At 41.7% G+C, this 17,233-nt stretch overlaps 1 protein-coding gene across 1 annotated transcript in view; it reads right to left on the bottom strand.

The window, feature by feature from the left end:
- The window catches only part of LOC141759653 (vasoactive intestinal polypeptide receptor 2-like), a 32,266-nt gene that overhangs the window by 5,071 nt on the left and 9,962 nt on the right, over positions 1-17,233 (bottom strand). Inside the window, exons 5-8 of the mRNA XM_074621887.1 lie at positions 13,418-13,515; positions 2,717-2,814; positions 1,346-1,484; positions 317-467 (exon numbers count right to left, since the gene is read on the bottom strand). Coding sequence (XP_074477988.1) covers positions 317-467; positions 1,346-1,484; positions 2,717-2,814; positions 13,418-13,515 — 486 coding nt within the window. The remainder of the gene's footprint in view (positions 1-316; positions 468-1,345; positions 1,485-2,716; positions 2,815-13,417; positions 13,516-17,233) is intronic.

Genomic DNA, 17,233 nt, shown 5'->3' on the forward strand with positions numbered 1-17,233 from the left:
GAATGGAGTCTGGTGGCTTTGAAGACAGCGTTATAACGGCTTCAGTTCGCCGTCAGAACGGGCTGTCTGACGGCGAAGTAAAGCAGTGAAAATATTCTAAATATAGCGTACACACAAACTGATATTGATTTTTTTTCAGGGGGCTAAAACGTGTTTTTCTGCTGCTCTCGCACCCAGCCGCTTTCTGACGGGGAACTGAAGCAGTTATATCGCTCTCTTCAAAGCCACCAGACTACATTCATAAAAACAGTAATTTTACCTCACAGAACGCGGCAGTAATACATACAACAAGTGCTGGTGTCGTAGTGCAGCGTACCCCAGCCGATGAGCATGTAGGCGGAGAGGCGGGGGGAGTAGATGTGGATGACGAGCAGCAGCGTGTGCAGGTAAAGACCCTCCACCAGCAGCCAGAAGAAGTTGGCCATGATGAAGTAGTTGAAGAACACCAGGCTGGCCTTACAGCCCACCTACAACAACACACCTTATTACAGACATGTAGACAACAATTAGAGTAAACAAAAAGGTAATTTTACAGATTAAATCTCCTAGAACTAATTGACCAGTACTACCAGTATCGTAAACATGTAATGCAAGTACTAATACATCGGTTTCAGAAAGAATACCGTTTAAAAAATATAAAGAAATAGTCCGACTACAACGCAACTGAAACCTTAAACATATAGTTGAAGTTTCAGCTTTAATGGCATCACACAATACAGGAACGCACAATGAAGTGCAGTTATAGCCTGTCGCCATCTTGGTTGTTTGGCCGTCGCCATCTTGGTTTTTGCCAATCGCCATCTTAGTGTTTGCCCGTTGCCATCTTGGTTTAAGCCCGTTGCCATCTTGGTTTTTGCCCGTTGCCATCTTGGTTTATGGCCGTTGCCATATTGGTTTATGGCCGTTGCCATCTTGGTAGTTGGCCATCGCCTTCTTGGTTTTTGCCCGTTGCCATCTTGGTTTTTGCCAATCGCTATCTTGGTAGTTGGCCGTCTCCATCTTGGTTTTTACCCGTTGCCATCTTGGTTTTTTTGCCATTCGCCATATTGGTTTATGGCCGTTGCCATCTTGGTAGTTGGCAATCGCCTTCTTGGTATTTGCCCGTCGCCTTTGCCCGTTGTCTTCTTGGTTTTTGCCCGTCGCCTTCTTGGTTTTTGCCTGCGGCCATCTTGGTTTTTGCCCGTCACCATCTTGGTAGTTGGACGAACAATTGGCTTTCACTTCTAATCAATATACGTTCTTTGCCTCCGTTGCCAAACTTTCATGCTTACACTTACGTACGTCATCATTGTTTGCAAAATGTAAAAGGGGTCTTTTAAGTACAGAAAAACAGAAATGTAGTCACCAGTGAGGGTTGCGTGCTGCAGTCGGTGTTTTGGTCGTCTGAGAAGAGCAGCTCATCTTTGATCAGCACGGCGGCGGCTCGCAGCATGAACGACAAAAACAAGTTCAGATGGATGTAGTTCCTCGTGCAGTGGAGCCTCCTGCATGCATATATAAATACACACACATATATATATTTATATATATATATACATATACAATCACAGAGGAATGTTGAGAAGTGTGTTTATGGAGGGAGTCGTGGTGTGAAGCCAGTGAAGGATGTGGTATCTAAACACGCTGATAGCAGCCGAGTGAACAGCTGGAGTTGATCCAGCGTTCATCGGTCTCACACGTTCTCTACAACATACTGTTATCACCCTGAGTGCTCTGTGTGTTAGGAAACGTGTGTTTAAGACTGTAGGTTTATATTATATATCCTGACAGTAATCCTTAATATATGTATAGAGAGATTAAAGTTCCAGGGTTATGAAGGTTAAAGTAAATGTTGGAGCCTCGCACACATTCTTGACTCTAAACTGTCGACCATCATCATAAATGTCTATTAAAATAATCTGAAGTTCTTTGCCGCGATCGTATTTATGACTTCAAACATACGTGAGCTTAAGATAACGCTTCCACAAGATGATTTATAGTAAACTAAATCAGAACTGACATAAAAAAAGACATTTAAATACATTCTTTGACTCTTTCTTTTCCCGCATCAGGAGCGACAGAATCGTCACCGCCGGAAGTTTTAACGTAGAAAAACTGTGACTTTGACTTTCTGAGCTGTATATTTCACTAAAAAAGATCCATCAACATTCAACCATTTGTTGTGGGTCAGATATTTGCAATAAAACGTCAGATTTTGCAGACTTTGGAACAACCATGGAGGCCTGAACACATCCGTTTAACAGCTGTAAATATTCTTTGTCAGACTTAAATGAACTTTAAAAAAAAATGTGTGGACTGTTTTTCATTTTTTGTAAAATACATATTCACAGAAATTCAAGTTTTATTTAGTTATATAAAGAGTTATAGCTTGCTTTCATGGCAAAAGAGATGTTTTGAGTGTGCACGTCATGCTTATTTATTTGACATAAAGCTCAAAATATTAGTCAGAAATGTATCCACATTGACTGAAAAACATGCAAAAATAAACAAAATATTCTAAAAACAAAAGTATCAGGTATAAACAGGTATTTATATAATATTATATTCATAATATCAACTCTCCCACATGTTGCTTTGAACATCTTATGTCGGTTAAATAAATCAAACTGTGATACCTGAAGATGCTTAAGAGGTTTTGTCTAACTGGTTTAACTGGTGTGGTTGTGTGACTGGTGGACAGATGAGTGTGTGTGTGTGTGTGTGTGTGTGTGTTTACCTGAACAAACAGATGATGATGGTGCTGGTGAGCAGAGTGATGAGGGACAGACTGTGGCCCAGAGTGGACAGGATCCTCACCACCCTGTAGAAGACCAGCTGGACACACAAACACACAACAAAATACCTTTAGTTACCAAAATATAGTTATTTATTTTCACTAATGGGTTTACTGTGTATATTATATTTAGTTATTTGTTTTGTATATTGTTTGGACCCAAAAGTTTTATATTTTTGTGGGGGGAAAAAATCGGAGATTTCGAGAATAAAGTCATAATATTAAGACTTTTTTTCTCGTAAACTTCTGACTTTATTCTCTTAATAATAAAGATTTTTTTCGGTGTTTCTTTGTATGTTTGGTTAGATTTTTGGATGATAGGTGGATAGGATGATGGTTCAGGTTTATTATTATTTCCAGGTTGTCCCCCCCACACACACACAGCACTCATTGAGTGTGTTTTTACAGTGTGGAGAGGCTCTTTCACAATAAAAGCAGGGTCAGGATGAGACTCTGGTTCGTTTCAAAACAACACAAACTCTCCAAAAAACTCTGGACAGACAGGGATGATCTGCCCACTATGTGTGCGTGTGTGTGTGTGTGTGTGTGTGTGTGTGTGCACGTCGGTGCCTGGCGTTCATCGTTCTCTCGTCATCTATAAACAACATTCCCCGTGTCTGACATACCATCTGGTAATAAACCGGACATTCACACACTCTCTCTCAGTTTATATATATATATAACATACTGTAGGGGTTTGGACACCAACACATACATCTAATGAGCACGTACGCATTACAAATGCTATACTTGTGAGGACCCTAATTGACATAATGCTAATGCATAATCCAGGCGTGCAAAGTGCTGTACGTCACTCGTGCAGCTGCCGTACTTCAGCATTATAATGACACACTTTTACTTAAAGATTTCCATTTCTGGAGACGTTCTCCTCTCCGTCCTTCTTTCCATATTTATTTTTTCATCCTTCACTTTCTCCTTCATTTTCCCTCATTTCTCCCTTTAGTTCCGACCTTTCCTCCTTTTTTGTTCTCGTTCCTACTTTTCATCTTTCTCTCCTTTTCTTCACATGTTCCATTCTTCTATCCGTCCTTTTTTCCCTTTTTCCTGTCTTTTCCTGCTTCCGTCTTTTCTTTCCTTCTGACAGCAACGTTTTCAAATTAATTTTCCTTATTGATGTTTTAAGCTCTTCATGTGTATTGACACTCAAAAAGTAACAAGAGTTTTTGTACTTCTGTATATTTCTTTACTTAAAGTCTCTGAAAACAAAGTTTAAAATCTGAGATAATTCTCTTTAATGTGAAACCATCTTGGTTTTTGGCCGTCACCACCCTGGTTTTTGGCCGATGCGATCGTGGTTGTTGGCCGTCGCCATCTTGTTTTTTTTGCCATCGCCATCTTGGTTTTTGGTTTTTGGCCATTTCCATCTTGGTTTTTGGCTGTAGCCATCTTTGTTTTAACCCGTTGCTGTCTTTGTTTTTGGCCGTCGCCATCTTGGTTTTTGGCCATCACCATCTTGGTTTTTGGTTTTTGGCCATCACCATTTTGGTTTTTGGTTTTGGGCCGTCGCCAATTTGGTTTTTGGTTTTGGGCCGTCGCCAATTTGGTTTTTGGTTTTGGGCCGTCGCCATCTTGGTTTTTGGTTTTGGGCCGTCGCCATCTTGGTTTTTGGTTTTGGGCCGTCACCATCTTGGTTTTTGGTTTTGGGCCGTCACCATCTTGGTATTTGGCCGACACGATCGTGGTTGTTGGCTGTCGCCATCGTGTTTTTTTGGCCGTAGCCATCTTGGTTTTTGATTTTGGGCCATCGCCATCTTGGTTTTTGGCCGACGCCATCTTGTTTTTTGCACGTCGCCATCTTGCTGAGATAATTCTCCATAATATGAAATATTCATCACCACATGCCCAACAATGAAAGTTAAAGTTTGAAGTTGTTAATCATTTAGAGTTTAAAACATCAGGAGTGTCTGTGGTTTCACCAGACTTGACAGTTTTAATTCAGACGTTGAGAAATCCTGCAGAGAAGGAAAATAACCCAAACTGTTTGGAGATTTCAGAATGCAGGACTTTCCCTGAGTAGTTTTCCGTTGTAGAATTACTACTTTTACTTCAGTAAAGTGTTTGAGTACTTCTTCTACCGCTCTCCGTCCACTCTAAATACACAAGGACAAATATGTGAGGATACACAGACAGTCACAGCCTGGCATCAGAGTGTCATTCCTGAGTTTGACTCTCAGGCCTTCTGGAGCTGATGACCTGCTGGCTCTGGTCTGCTGCAGCCACATTGCCTTCTATGTCCAAACGCATCTCCGTCCACAAACTCGTGGCTCGCTCGCCCCTTTCCGTCTTCCTCTCTGACACCGGGGAATTAAAGCCATGCTGAACTTTAGGCTGAACGGCTTCCTGGCTACGATAGAAGGCTAAATCTGGCGGACTGTCTTTATCTTATGCTCACGTGTGCTGCGTCTTAGATTCTGTATTTTCATCGCTCATATTTATCATTATCTTTTATCTCATTCATGTCTTATTTATTCCTTGTAAATATGCGTGAAGTCTTTTAATATAATGCACCATTTGAGGTTGATGCAACTGCAGCTTTGTTATTCTTGCATAATGACTATAAAGTTCTTGATTGATTGAAAATGCTAAAAATACACAATTTTTATCTGCCAATATTTTAAAAGAAAGACTAAATTATTCACAAATTTAAATTCAAATACAAGTAGATGCACAATCAATATCAATACAAATATTTAATCACAATTAATCCCAGGATTGTCCATAGTCAGTAATGATTAATCACAAACTGATCACACAGTTTTTTATCTGTTCTAAATGAACCTTAAAGGGAGATTTGTCAAGTATTTAATCCTCTTATCAACATGGGAGTGGACAAATCTGCTGCTTTATGCAAATGTATGTATATATTTATTATTAGAAATCAATTAACAACACAGAACAATGACAGATATTGATCCAGAAACCCTCACAGGTACTGCATTTAGCATAAAACAATATGCTCCAATCATAACATGGCAAACTGCAGCCCAACAGGCAACAACAGCTGTCAGTGTGTCAGTGTGCTGACTTGACTATGACTTGCCCCAAACTGCATGTGATTATCATAAAGTGGGCTTGTCTGTAAAGGGGAGACTCGTGGGTACCCATAGAACCCATTTACATTCACACATCTGGAGGTCAGAGGTCAAGGGAGCCCTTTGGAAATGGACATGACAGTTTTTCCTCGCCAAAATGTAGCGTATGTTTGGAGCGTTATTTAACCTCCTTTCTCAACAAGCTAGTATGACATCTGGAAGATCGATTGCGTTAATGCGTTGAAGAAATTAGTGGCGTTAAAACGAATTTGCGTTAACGCTTTATTATCGTGTTAGCCCTGGCAAAAAGTAATTAGATTTGTGCATTTTATTTTATGCTTCAGCTTAGTAGATATTATATAGTTATATTATATTAATTCATTATCTAGTCCAGCACTCTTTGCACTATTTTTATTCTTGTTTACTATTTACAGAAACAGTTGAATATACACAAGGTATGTTGTTATTCATTGTTGCTTTATATATATATATCTTATTTTTTACTTACTTGTATGAACATAATAGTTATCTTTTCTCAGCTTTGTTGTCCTTGTTTGTAGCTCTATGTCTATTTCTGTGTTAGTACATTTAGAGCAATGAAAAACCGGAGTCAGATTCCTGGTATGTGTTCACATACTGAGCCAATAAAGCAGATTCTGATTCTGATAGATGGCGAAGAGACGACAGGAAACGAGGGAGATGAGAGATGTAACACAGCCTTGGCTTGTGGTTCATAGTCGACGTCTTAATCTCAGCGGCGCCCTGATTTTGGTTCTTAATGTTGTGCTTTCAGCGGTTTATTTCACTGCAGCCGAAGTGTGTGAATTAGAGTGAGCAACCTAAAATAATTCACGTTAAAAAAAAGTCTGGCTGGATTTACGCAGATGTTTGGCCGACTCAGTTTGGCTACCTGAGAGGTTTTTCCCTTTATCAGTATTTTCATAAACCACACTGCTCCAGGTGGATTTTCCGGGGTGTCATAGACATTCGACAGAGGTTTCGTTGTGTTAACAGATGTGCTGTGTAAAGAAGAAAAGACAAACGATGTGTTCAGGGACTCTCTTGTCTGTGTGTTTGGCATCATTTACATTCTTTTCAGCTCAAACTGGGCAGTTTCTCATGTTGCCACACCGTACTGGTGCATAATAAATTACTTTCTGAGCGATGTGTTTCAACAAGTCGCTGCCTCTTGTCGAGCGAATCAAAATAAAATGTGATTTGTCTATCGCTTCCATGTGTTAACGGACATTTGCATAAAGCTTTCTCAACTTCCCCACATCGATCGTAGGACACGTTTGAGTCCATTTTTGAGGTTAAATTCACAATAAATGTCCTGAGTCAACATGTGTGACCGGGGACATTCAAGTTTGTTGATTCAAAGGTCTGTTCTGTCGTCACAGGGTCATCGTTCAGAGAGGACGATCAGCTGTGTGTGAAGTGTGAGTATCTGTGCGAGTGCCAGCGGTGACGTCTGGTCTCCGCTGAATGTTTCCCAGACGGAAAACCTCCGTCGCTTCCACAGGAAACAAATAGAAGCTTCACTGGGAGTCGGAGAGCGGGATCCCACACCTGAGGGGCTCTGGAGAGGATCACAATCCAGCTGTGTGTGTGTGTGTGTGTGTGTGTGTGTGTGTGTGTGTGTGTGTGTGTGTGTGTGTGTGTGTGCTGTTAACATAAATCTTTATGTTCTGCTGTTTTCTGTCGAGCTGCTCAGATGAGTGTACAGCACATGATTTATTAGCTTCTGCACTATTTAATTACTGTTAGGTTAACTTACTCAGCCCCTCAGGTTGGTGCTTCAACCACACACTGTATATAAGAAGTGGACGTAGTCACGGTGACGTCACCGATTTAGTTTGTGGACAACGGTTTTGAAGCCTTGAGTTCGACATTTTTGCCGTTGACGTTTTGGCTGTCGTCATTTATTTTTTTTGCAACGAGAAGTGACATGAGAGGGTGGAGATAAGTGCAAACAAACGCTGAATAAGACATTTTTAGGCGACCAAAATGTTATAATTAACTTTGATGAAGTGAAAACACGGACAACTTCCAGACCGGACAACGCCGTGGTAGTGAACTGCCAAGCCCTAAAGCATCCCCTGCTTTATGGTCTATCTGACTCTAAATGGGACCATCATTTACTAAATGAACATCATGCTGTATTGAAGAAGACTTGAAACTAGCGACTGAGACCATAAACTCATGTTTACAATGTTTACTGAGATAATAAGTCAAGTGAGAAGTAGAAGCTCATTTTCTCATAGACTTCTATACAATTAAATAAAAACAATCACAACAATTAGTCAACTAAATTAACTAAATATGTCTTTTCAACACAGGCTGGGAACACAGTGCTATTGCTTGGGTTGGGAAACATGATCACAATTATCATTTATACAAGAGTAAAATGGTCCCTTCTTCTTCCAGAGGAGTGTGTGGCATGAATTCAGCGTGGACACAATAATGGTTCCGGATATTCTCTTAAACCTGGATATTACCTGCTTGTTTAAAGATCAGTATAAACCGATCCTGGAATGCAGCCGCGACTACAAGCAATAACTGGGAAGGTCAGAAGGTATAAGCTCCGTGGCATCACAGAGGACGCCGCCTCGGGTTAAAACACACACAGATACAAACACACCGACACAGGCTCACTGTAAAGAGAAAAGACCGTCTGGTGGTTGAAACATTCACAGGGTTAACTATTCTGTCATTCTGCTTCCTGATCCTGTGACGAGGGGAAATACATTCCTCCAGTTTACCTTCAGACGAGGGCGGATTAGAGAGCAGAGAGCGCCAAGACCAGCAGCTGAACCCCAAAACTCAGCTGGAGGAGCTGAGAGTTTAAGCCGGTGTCTCGCCACAACAAGATGCTGTGTTCAAGACTGTGAACACTCAGCTGCTCTCCAGCGGTGGAGGAAGTATTCAGATCCTTTACTGCAGTAACAAGTACTAATACCACACTGTGAAAATACTCCTGTATTAAAAAAGGCGGTTGCTGACAAGCGGCTAAATGAGACGACTAAACGTCATCACGGCGACTCGTCCTCCTTTACCGCCTCGTTGTGAATACTCGTGCTCATGTGACCGTGGTGTAGTTCGTTTATAGCCTAACCAGATATACACTCACCGGCCACTTTATTAGGTACAAGGTGTACCTAATAAAGTGGCCGGTGCTAGTACCGGGTGGTCTTCTGCTGCTGTAGCCCATCTGCTTCAAGGTTGGACGTGTTGTGCGTTCAGAGATGGTATTCTGCATACCTTGGTTGTAACGAGTGGTTATTTGAGTTACTGTTGCCTTTCTATCATCTCCAACCACTCTGCCCATTCTCCTCTGACCTCTGACATCAACAAGGCATTTCCGTCCACACAACTGCCGCTCACTGGATCTGTTCTCTTGTTGGGACCATTCTCTGTAAACCCTAGAGATGGTTGTGCGTGAAAATCCCAGTAGATCAGCAGTTTTTGAAATACTCAGACCAGCCCGTCTGGCACCAACAACCATGCCACGTTCAAAGTCACTTAAATCCCCTTTCTTCCCCATTCTGATGCTCGGTTTGAACTTCAGCAAGTCGTCTTCACCACGTCTAGATGACGTAATGCATTGAGTTGCTGCCATGTGATTGGCTGATTAGCTATTTGTGTTAACAAACAATTGAACAGGTGTGCCTAATAAAGTGGCCGGTGAGTGTAGAGTGCTCCAGGGATGACGTCTTTTTGAAAAACGTTAAAATCTCTTCAGCTTGTGTTCACCACAGACATTATTTCAGGCATCTAACTAAAAACCCATTGACTTCCAGACAAGGGAACAGGAAGTGCTAAAATGCTAACTCATTTCGGGGTTTTAGGACTCATTCCTGCAGCTCTATATTTAGTCTATCGTGCTAGATATCTGGGATGTGTCCACGATTCATCAGTTCAATCAGGGCTAACGTTGTGTAGTGTGAACTAACAACTCAATCTCATGGGAAGGTGAATAAATAGCACGCATTACAAGGACATAACGTGGGTCATGAGAACGCTTTTTAGCCTTTTCGCGTGTTATTTTTACGCCACGCAAAAAAACTACGGAAACGGCCACAAAACCACTTACTTAGGTTTAGGAAAACATCACGGCTGGGCTTAAAATAAGTACGTAAACTAGGTCAAATATGTACGGAAACTACATGAAAGTACTTCAAAATAACTCAACAACACTTTGGGACATGAACACCGATCTCCTGGTTGAAAGTCCTGTGTTTGTTGGACCCATCTACGTCACTAGCTCTAAGCATAGCATATTTATGATGTGCTTACATTGCAGTAAATGGTTACAAATGACACGCCAAAAGCAAGAGCGGCGTTCTTATTGCACGCAAAATTACTTGCAAATTACTTTCATTCACACTCCGTTTGGTGCAACCGGGCTGGAACTAGGTATGAGTTGTGACTGCCATAAACTACATTCAGTCCACTCCCGTTGTTTTGGGTAAGAATCAGAAATCTCATCTTAAAACAAATAAAACCAAAAATATCTGCAAGGCCAGATATAAAAGGAGTCTTCTCCGGCCCTTTAAAGATGCAAGAAGCCGGTCCTTCTGAGTGCAGAAACACACACAAACACAACGAGGACACGACGAAGGAAAAGACCGATTTCACGGTGGTCCGAGGAGAGAAAGAGGAGCCGAGCCGAGCGATCAGCTGGAGGTCAGAGATCTGTCAGCCAAAAACTCTCCTTCTCTCTCTCTCCTCACATCTGATCTCCTCTCTCAACCCCGACCTTCCTCTTCGTTTATCTCTGTCAGAGCGCCTTCTTTGAACAGATAAACAGACGCTGAGAGATGCTGACACACTAGGCTGAAATGGTAAAAGCTTCAGTTTTAAAGGACATGTTCACATTTAAAAAGGGACTGTATGTAACTTTTTACACGTATAAATCGTCTTTTTACTGCCAACGTGTGAACAGGTTGTAACCGAACCTAAAAAATGATACCTTGCGCGAATGTCTGTGTTTCTTCTATCAGCCTGTAGACGGCTTTTAGTGTGAAGAAGCCGGGCCAGTTTCGGATAAATCCAACAGATGTGACGTCCGCTAACGGCAACACAACTTTAATAGTTCAAAGTCCTGTGACCTCTTTTAAAGTTCAAATGAAGTTGCAAAAAATGTGTTGATAAATGCAGAATACTGAGAAAAACTCTCTGAAACTGACTTTTTAAAATCAGATCATCTAATCTGGGTCTGTGGTTGTTTCTGTTGAACAAAGCGATTAAAGTGGGTCAAAACAGAGATATGATCCGGTGATGTGTCGACACCACAGACTGAATATGGAGGCGAGCACTTCCTGCTCTGCTGCGTGGGACTTCGCACGTACACTTGTTCTGATTGAAAACACGAAAGGAAACCGTCGTGGTATTAAACCCTGAACACAGTTTCTGATGATTTAACTGTATTTGTAGGGGTCTAAACTGGGATTATGATGATTAAACTGGATTTGTAGGGTTCTTAACTGTGTTTAATATGATTAAACTGGATTTATAGGAGTTTTAACTGGGTTTCTGAAGATTTAACTGGACTTGAAGGAGTCTTAACTGGGTTTATGATGATTAAACTGGATTTGTAGGGGTCTAAACTGGGTTTATGATGGTTTAACTGGATTTGTAGGGGTCTTAACTGGGTTTATGATGGTTTAACTGGACTTGAAGGAGTCTTAACTGGGTTTATGATGATTAAACTGGATTTGTAGGAGTCTTAACTGGGTTTATGATGATTAAACTGGATTTGTAGGGGTCTAAACTGGGTTTATGATGATTAAACTGGATTTGTAGGGGTCTAAACTGGGTTTATGATGGTTTAACTGGATTTGTAGGGGTCTTAACTGGGTTTATGATGGTTTAACTGGATTTGTAGGGGTCTAAACTGGGTTTATGATGATTTAACTGGATTTGTAGGGGTCTAAACTGGGTTTATGATGATTAAACTGGATTTGTAGGAGTCCTAACTGGGTTTATGATGATTTAACTGGATTTGTAGGAGTCCTAACTGGGTTTATGATGATTAAACTGGATTTGTAGGAGTCCTAACTGGGTTTATGATGATTAAACTGGATTTGTAGGAGTCCTAACTGGGTTTATGATGATTAAACTGGATTTGTAGGGGTCTAAACTGGGTTTATGATGATTAAACTGGATTTGTAGGGGTCTTAACTGGGTTTATGATGATTAAACTGGATTTGTAGGAGTCCTAACTGGGTTTATGATGATTTAACTGGATTTGTAGGAGTCCTAACTGGGTTTATGATGATTAAACTGGATTTGTAGGAGTCCTAACTGGGTTTATGATGATTAAACTGGATTTGTAGGAGTCCTAACTGGGTTTATGATGATTAAACTGGATTTGTAGGGGTCTAAACTGGGTTTATGATGATTAAACTGGATTTGTAGGGGTCTTAACTGGGTTTATGATGATTAAACTGGATTTGTAGGAGTCCTAACTGGGTTTATGATGATTAAACTGGATTTGTAGGAGTCCTAACTGGGTTTATGATGATTAAACTGGATTTGTAGGGGTCTAAACTGGGTTTATGATGATTAAACTGGATTTGTAGGGGTCCTAACTGGGTTTATGATGATTTAACTGGATTTGTAGGGGTCTAAACTGGGTTTATGATGATTTAACTGGATTTGTAGGGGTCTAAACTGGGTTTATGATGGTTTAACTGGATTTGTAGGGGTCTAAACTGGGTTTATGATGATTTAACTGGATTTGTAGGGGTCTAAACTGGGTTTATGATGATTAAACTGGATTTGTAGGAGTCCTAACTGGGTTTATGATGATTTAACTGGATTTGTAGGAGTCCTAACTGGGTTTATGATGATTAAACTGGATTTGTAGGAGTCCTAACTGGGTTTATGATGATTAAACTGGATTTGTAGGAGTCCTAACTGGGTTTATGATGATTAAACTGGATTTGTAGGGGTCTAAACTGGGTTTATGATGATTAAACTGGATTTGTAGGGGTCTAAACTGGGTTTATGATGATTTAACTGGATTTGTAGGAGTCCTAACTGGGTTTATGATGATTTAACTGGATTTGTAGGAGTCCTAACTGGGTTTATGATGATTAAACTGGATTTGTAGGAGTCCTAACTGGGTTTATGATGATTAAACTGGATTTGTAGGAGTCCTAACTGGGTTTATGATGATTAAACTGGATTTGTAGGAGTCCTAACTGGGTTTATGATGATTAAACTGGATTTGTAGGAGTCCTAACTGGGTTTATGATGATTAAACTGGATTTGTAGGGGTCTAAACTGGGTCTAAACTAATGGGTCATTTTGTATCAACTGTTTTTTTATCTGTATTGTAAAATTGCAAACTCTTAATAAAAAAGGCAGCTTATTAAAACGTTCTCTGCTTGTATTGTTGCACAACCAGACATGAAACTTGAAGTTTCTGCAGCAGCTTCACAGCAGAGATGAAACCGAACACACAGAGCTCAGATCAGATGGTAATCTGCACCGTGCACACACTCACCATCATCATCGGTAACTAACTGTACCCATGCAGCACAAACAGAACGTCACACAGAAAGTGAACAGACTCTGAACTCACCTCGCCGGGTTCATCGGTGATGTCGGACCAGCAGGCGATGGTGACGGCGGGGTAGACGTCAGACCAACCTCTCTCTGTGCAGTTCCTGCTGATGTTACCTGAGACACACAGCGTTTTTAGTTTTAGTTGACTTTCTCAGTGTCTCCGTGTCGTCATGTTAACTGTATGTCACTACATGTCTGATACTGGACTTATTAAATAAAAGCAAAGCAGCAGCGGACTGGAAAAGGTCGGTCATATTGGAGGTCCTCGGCTGTTGGCAGCAGTCACAGCAGATTGTGCTTCTAAACTGTCTCATTGTAAATAACAGTTGATTTGTGCTCCACAGCAGCGTGTTCGTTAAAGAGGCTGCAGTTTGTTCACGTTAACTGAGCTGAACTCCTCTCAGCGGACGGGTACGGTGGCCAAGAGGGACCCAACACACTGCAAACATCTGCACTTTATTATTGTTATTTATTTATTTAGTGCATGTGACACACTTCTGAGAGGTACCTGCTCTGGAGTGTTAACACGTTTAAATAAAGTTTTTATATTAGTACAAACTGACAGCTGTTTGTCTTAATGATGCTCCCATTCACATCGAGAGATAAACTGGACTTTAAAACACTGAAGTCCATCAAGGAAAACCCAACGGATGCGACGTCACGGACGCTTGTGAGCGCCTTTACGCTCTTCAGCTCCACTACAGGGCCAACAGTGTGCAACTAACTGCTAACGCTAACGAACAACCAGCCGCCACCACAACTCAGACTCCACGGACGCACAACAAAACAAAGTTATATGTAGTGAAGCCCGTCCAGCGAACAGAAATGTTGACAGGTCAGCTAACATTACTGCCAAGCATGTGAAATATACAGTGACATTATGGTTTTAGCTGGCTAATGTTGCTAATACTACTAATATTGAGTTGAGTGGATAACTTCCACTAGTTATTACAGACTCTCTGGGCGGATGTGGTCGGTAAATCAGTTAGCGTTCCTTTTGCAAAATACGCTAAACTGCACGAACCTGGTGTTGGTTGTTTCGTAACGTCAGCTGATGAAGTCATTTGCAAATGGAAAGCTGGCTGATTAACCAGCCAGATCAGCACGGGGAGTTGGATTCGGTCTTGTTTGTGTCGCCAAACTGTTTTGACTGTTTTCTTGCTGAGAATTAAAGCTTCAGTAGTCAGTATCTTTTTGGCATCATTGGGCAAAAATCCCATAATAACCTTTCAGCATATTGTAATTCAAGTGTTCTGAGAGAGAACTAGACTTCTGCTCCTCCTCATGGCTCTGTTTACAGGCTTTAGAACATCTAGCCCGTGACGGGAGACTTTGACCAATCACAGGTCATTTCAGAGAGAGAGCGTTCCTATTGGCTGTGCTCCGGTCATGTGACCAGAACTTGGCGTTCCTTCACCAGATTTCACAATGGTGACGACGTCACAAACTTTCTCATTTTACAGCTAAACAGTGCACTACAAGATGATTCTGAGAACATCTGAGGAGAGAAATAGGCATTAACATAACAGAATATTGATTCATATTTGATCAGCGCTGCCTAGTTTGACCGTTTGGTCGGAGTTCGCGAGTGATTGACAGCCGGCTCACATAGACGGCAGATGGACAGCAGACCTCAGATCAGCTCTGACTGCTTGTTCTCCTCCGGTCTGTGAAATATTAATCATATTTGCTCCAATCTCGCCTACTTCAGCTTTAAATGAGAAGATTGATACCATTTTCATATATGAAAATGGTATCAATCTTCTCATCTAACTATGAGCAAGAAAGTAAATAAGTATATTTTCCAAAAATTCAAAGCATCGTAATTTAAGATGCTTTTAGAAATGACAGTAGATGATCGTAGGAGGCGAGGGGCATCTTAAGAACCTGCCGGAGCCAAACATTTTTCATTGTTAAATTGAATATATAAACGTAAGTAGAAATTTAAGAGCGTGAGTTGAAGCCCTCTTAAACGATTGCAGTGAAAGATTAACTGAAATGGAGCCCAGATCTGTTTTCACTAAAACTCTACTTCTGTCACCAAATAAAAGCTGAAGTTGCCGTTAATCTCCACCATTAGAAACAGACTTTACTGTTGTTCTCGTATCTATAAAGTCTTCTCGTCTCTCTTGCACATCTGTCAGCAGAGGCAGAGAGCAGATCCAGATGTTGACAGACTGGAGAGAGAGAGAGAGAGAGTATATTTAACGGCCAGCGACTTGTGATGTTGAGCAGCCGCTGATTACACGCCTCATCTTTTAACCATCTAATGCTCTCCGTGTCTGCAGGTGGGGAGCGCTGACAGATGCTGCCGAGGGGAACCACGGAGAAAGTGTGCCAGCCCAGATGTTGTCAGCTGCCCCGCGAATACACACGGTGAAAATGAGGCAGATGCAGAGAGAGTGAGGGAAGGTAAAGAGCCAGCAGGGTGAGAGGATGGTCTGATGGGAGAGGAAAGGGAGGAGAGGAGGAGGAGGGATGAAAGACCTGCCGGCCTGTAACGTATGCAGATGACAGAGGATGAAGAGGATCAAAGAGAGGAGAGACAAGAGGCATTCAACATGATGGATGAAGCAGAGTGAGAGGACTGAAAGTTGAGAGTTTAGCTGTGAGAGGAGGAAGCTGGGAGGAAGGAAACGGCTGAGCTGAAGTCACGATTCCACGCAGACTGAGGACGGACGAGCTGCAGACAATTATTGATGATTATTAAACCAAAACTCATAAATTAATTATTTTTTTCTCACTGTTTCTGACAGTTTCATGAACCGCTAACATTACTCTTTTAGTTATAAATTAATTTAAAGGGACTGTATGTACGTTTTTACACGTATATCCATGCAGTTTGTGTTGGAGGCTGGTCGTTTGTTGGTGTTAACGGACTCCATTTCTAACCAAACATTAGCTATCGTTGCACACCGTTAGCCCTGTAAGCGGAGCTGAAAAATTAAAAGGCACTCGTGAGCGTGCATGGCGTCACATCCGTTACATTTACAGAAAAAAATGAAAAATGTCTCCCATTCTTCACATTAAAAGCATGTTTGTAAGAATCAGAAATGTCTTGTTAACAGCAACACCTGTGGCCGTTAAGTCAACGGAAGACAGCGTCGGGTTCGCGCTTGTGCTCGCTCTACATAGACATGAAGGAGCATCGCTCAACACAGTGAGGAGACACACGTCAGCTAAAAGCACAACATCACTCTATATTTCAGCTGCTTGGCAGTAATGTTAGCTGACCAGACCAAGGTCTCTCCATGAATCAATGCTGATCCTAGTGTTGGCTTTTCCCGCCTCAGCCTCCCGACCGCGGCCGGAGGGAACGGGGGAGACGCCGGTGTTTTGGTCGGAGACGATAATGTTTCTCTCTGCGGAGCCCCGTCACTTCACAAGACACGAGAAACCTCTGTTGGTCTGGAGGAGCTGCAGCAGTTATTTCTGCACAAACGTCCACTGTGCATTCACTAGATATTCTCTTCCCTCCGGCTGCGGGTGGAGACAATAACTTTACTCGCTGCTGAGGCAGGAAAAGCCAACACTAGGATCAGCATTGATTCATGGAGAGACCTTGGTCTGGTCAGCTAACATTACTGCCAAGCAGCTGAAATATAGAGTGATGTTGTGGTTTTAGCTGACGTGTGTCGCCTCACTGTGTTGAGCGATGCTCCTTCATGTCTATGTAGAGCGAGCAAGCGCGAGCCCGACGTTGACTTTCGTTGGCTTAACGGCCACAGGTGTCGCTGTTAACAAGCATTTCTGAAAGTCACAAACAGTCCCTTTAAAGGGCCTTCAGACATTTTGTAATTTGTATAATTATAAAACAAAACAAGAGGAGAGG

The sequence above is a fragment of the Sebastes fasciatus genome, chromosome 21 (genome assembly GCF_043250625.1).
Source record: "Sebastes fasciatus isolate fSebFas1 chromosome 21, fSebFas1.pri, whole genome shotgun sequence".
NCBI classification, from domain to species: Eukaryota; Metazoa; Chordata; class Actinopteri; order Perciformes; family Sebastidae; genus Sebastes; species Sebastes fasciatus.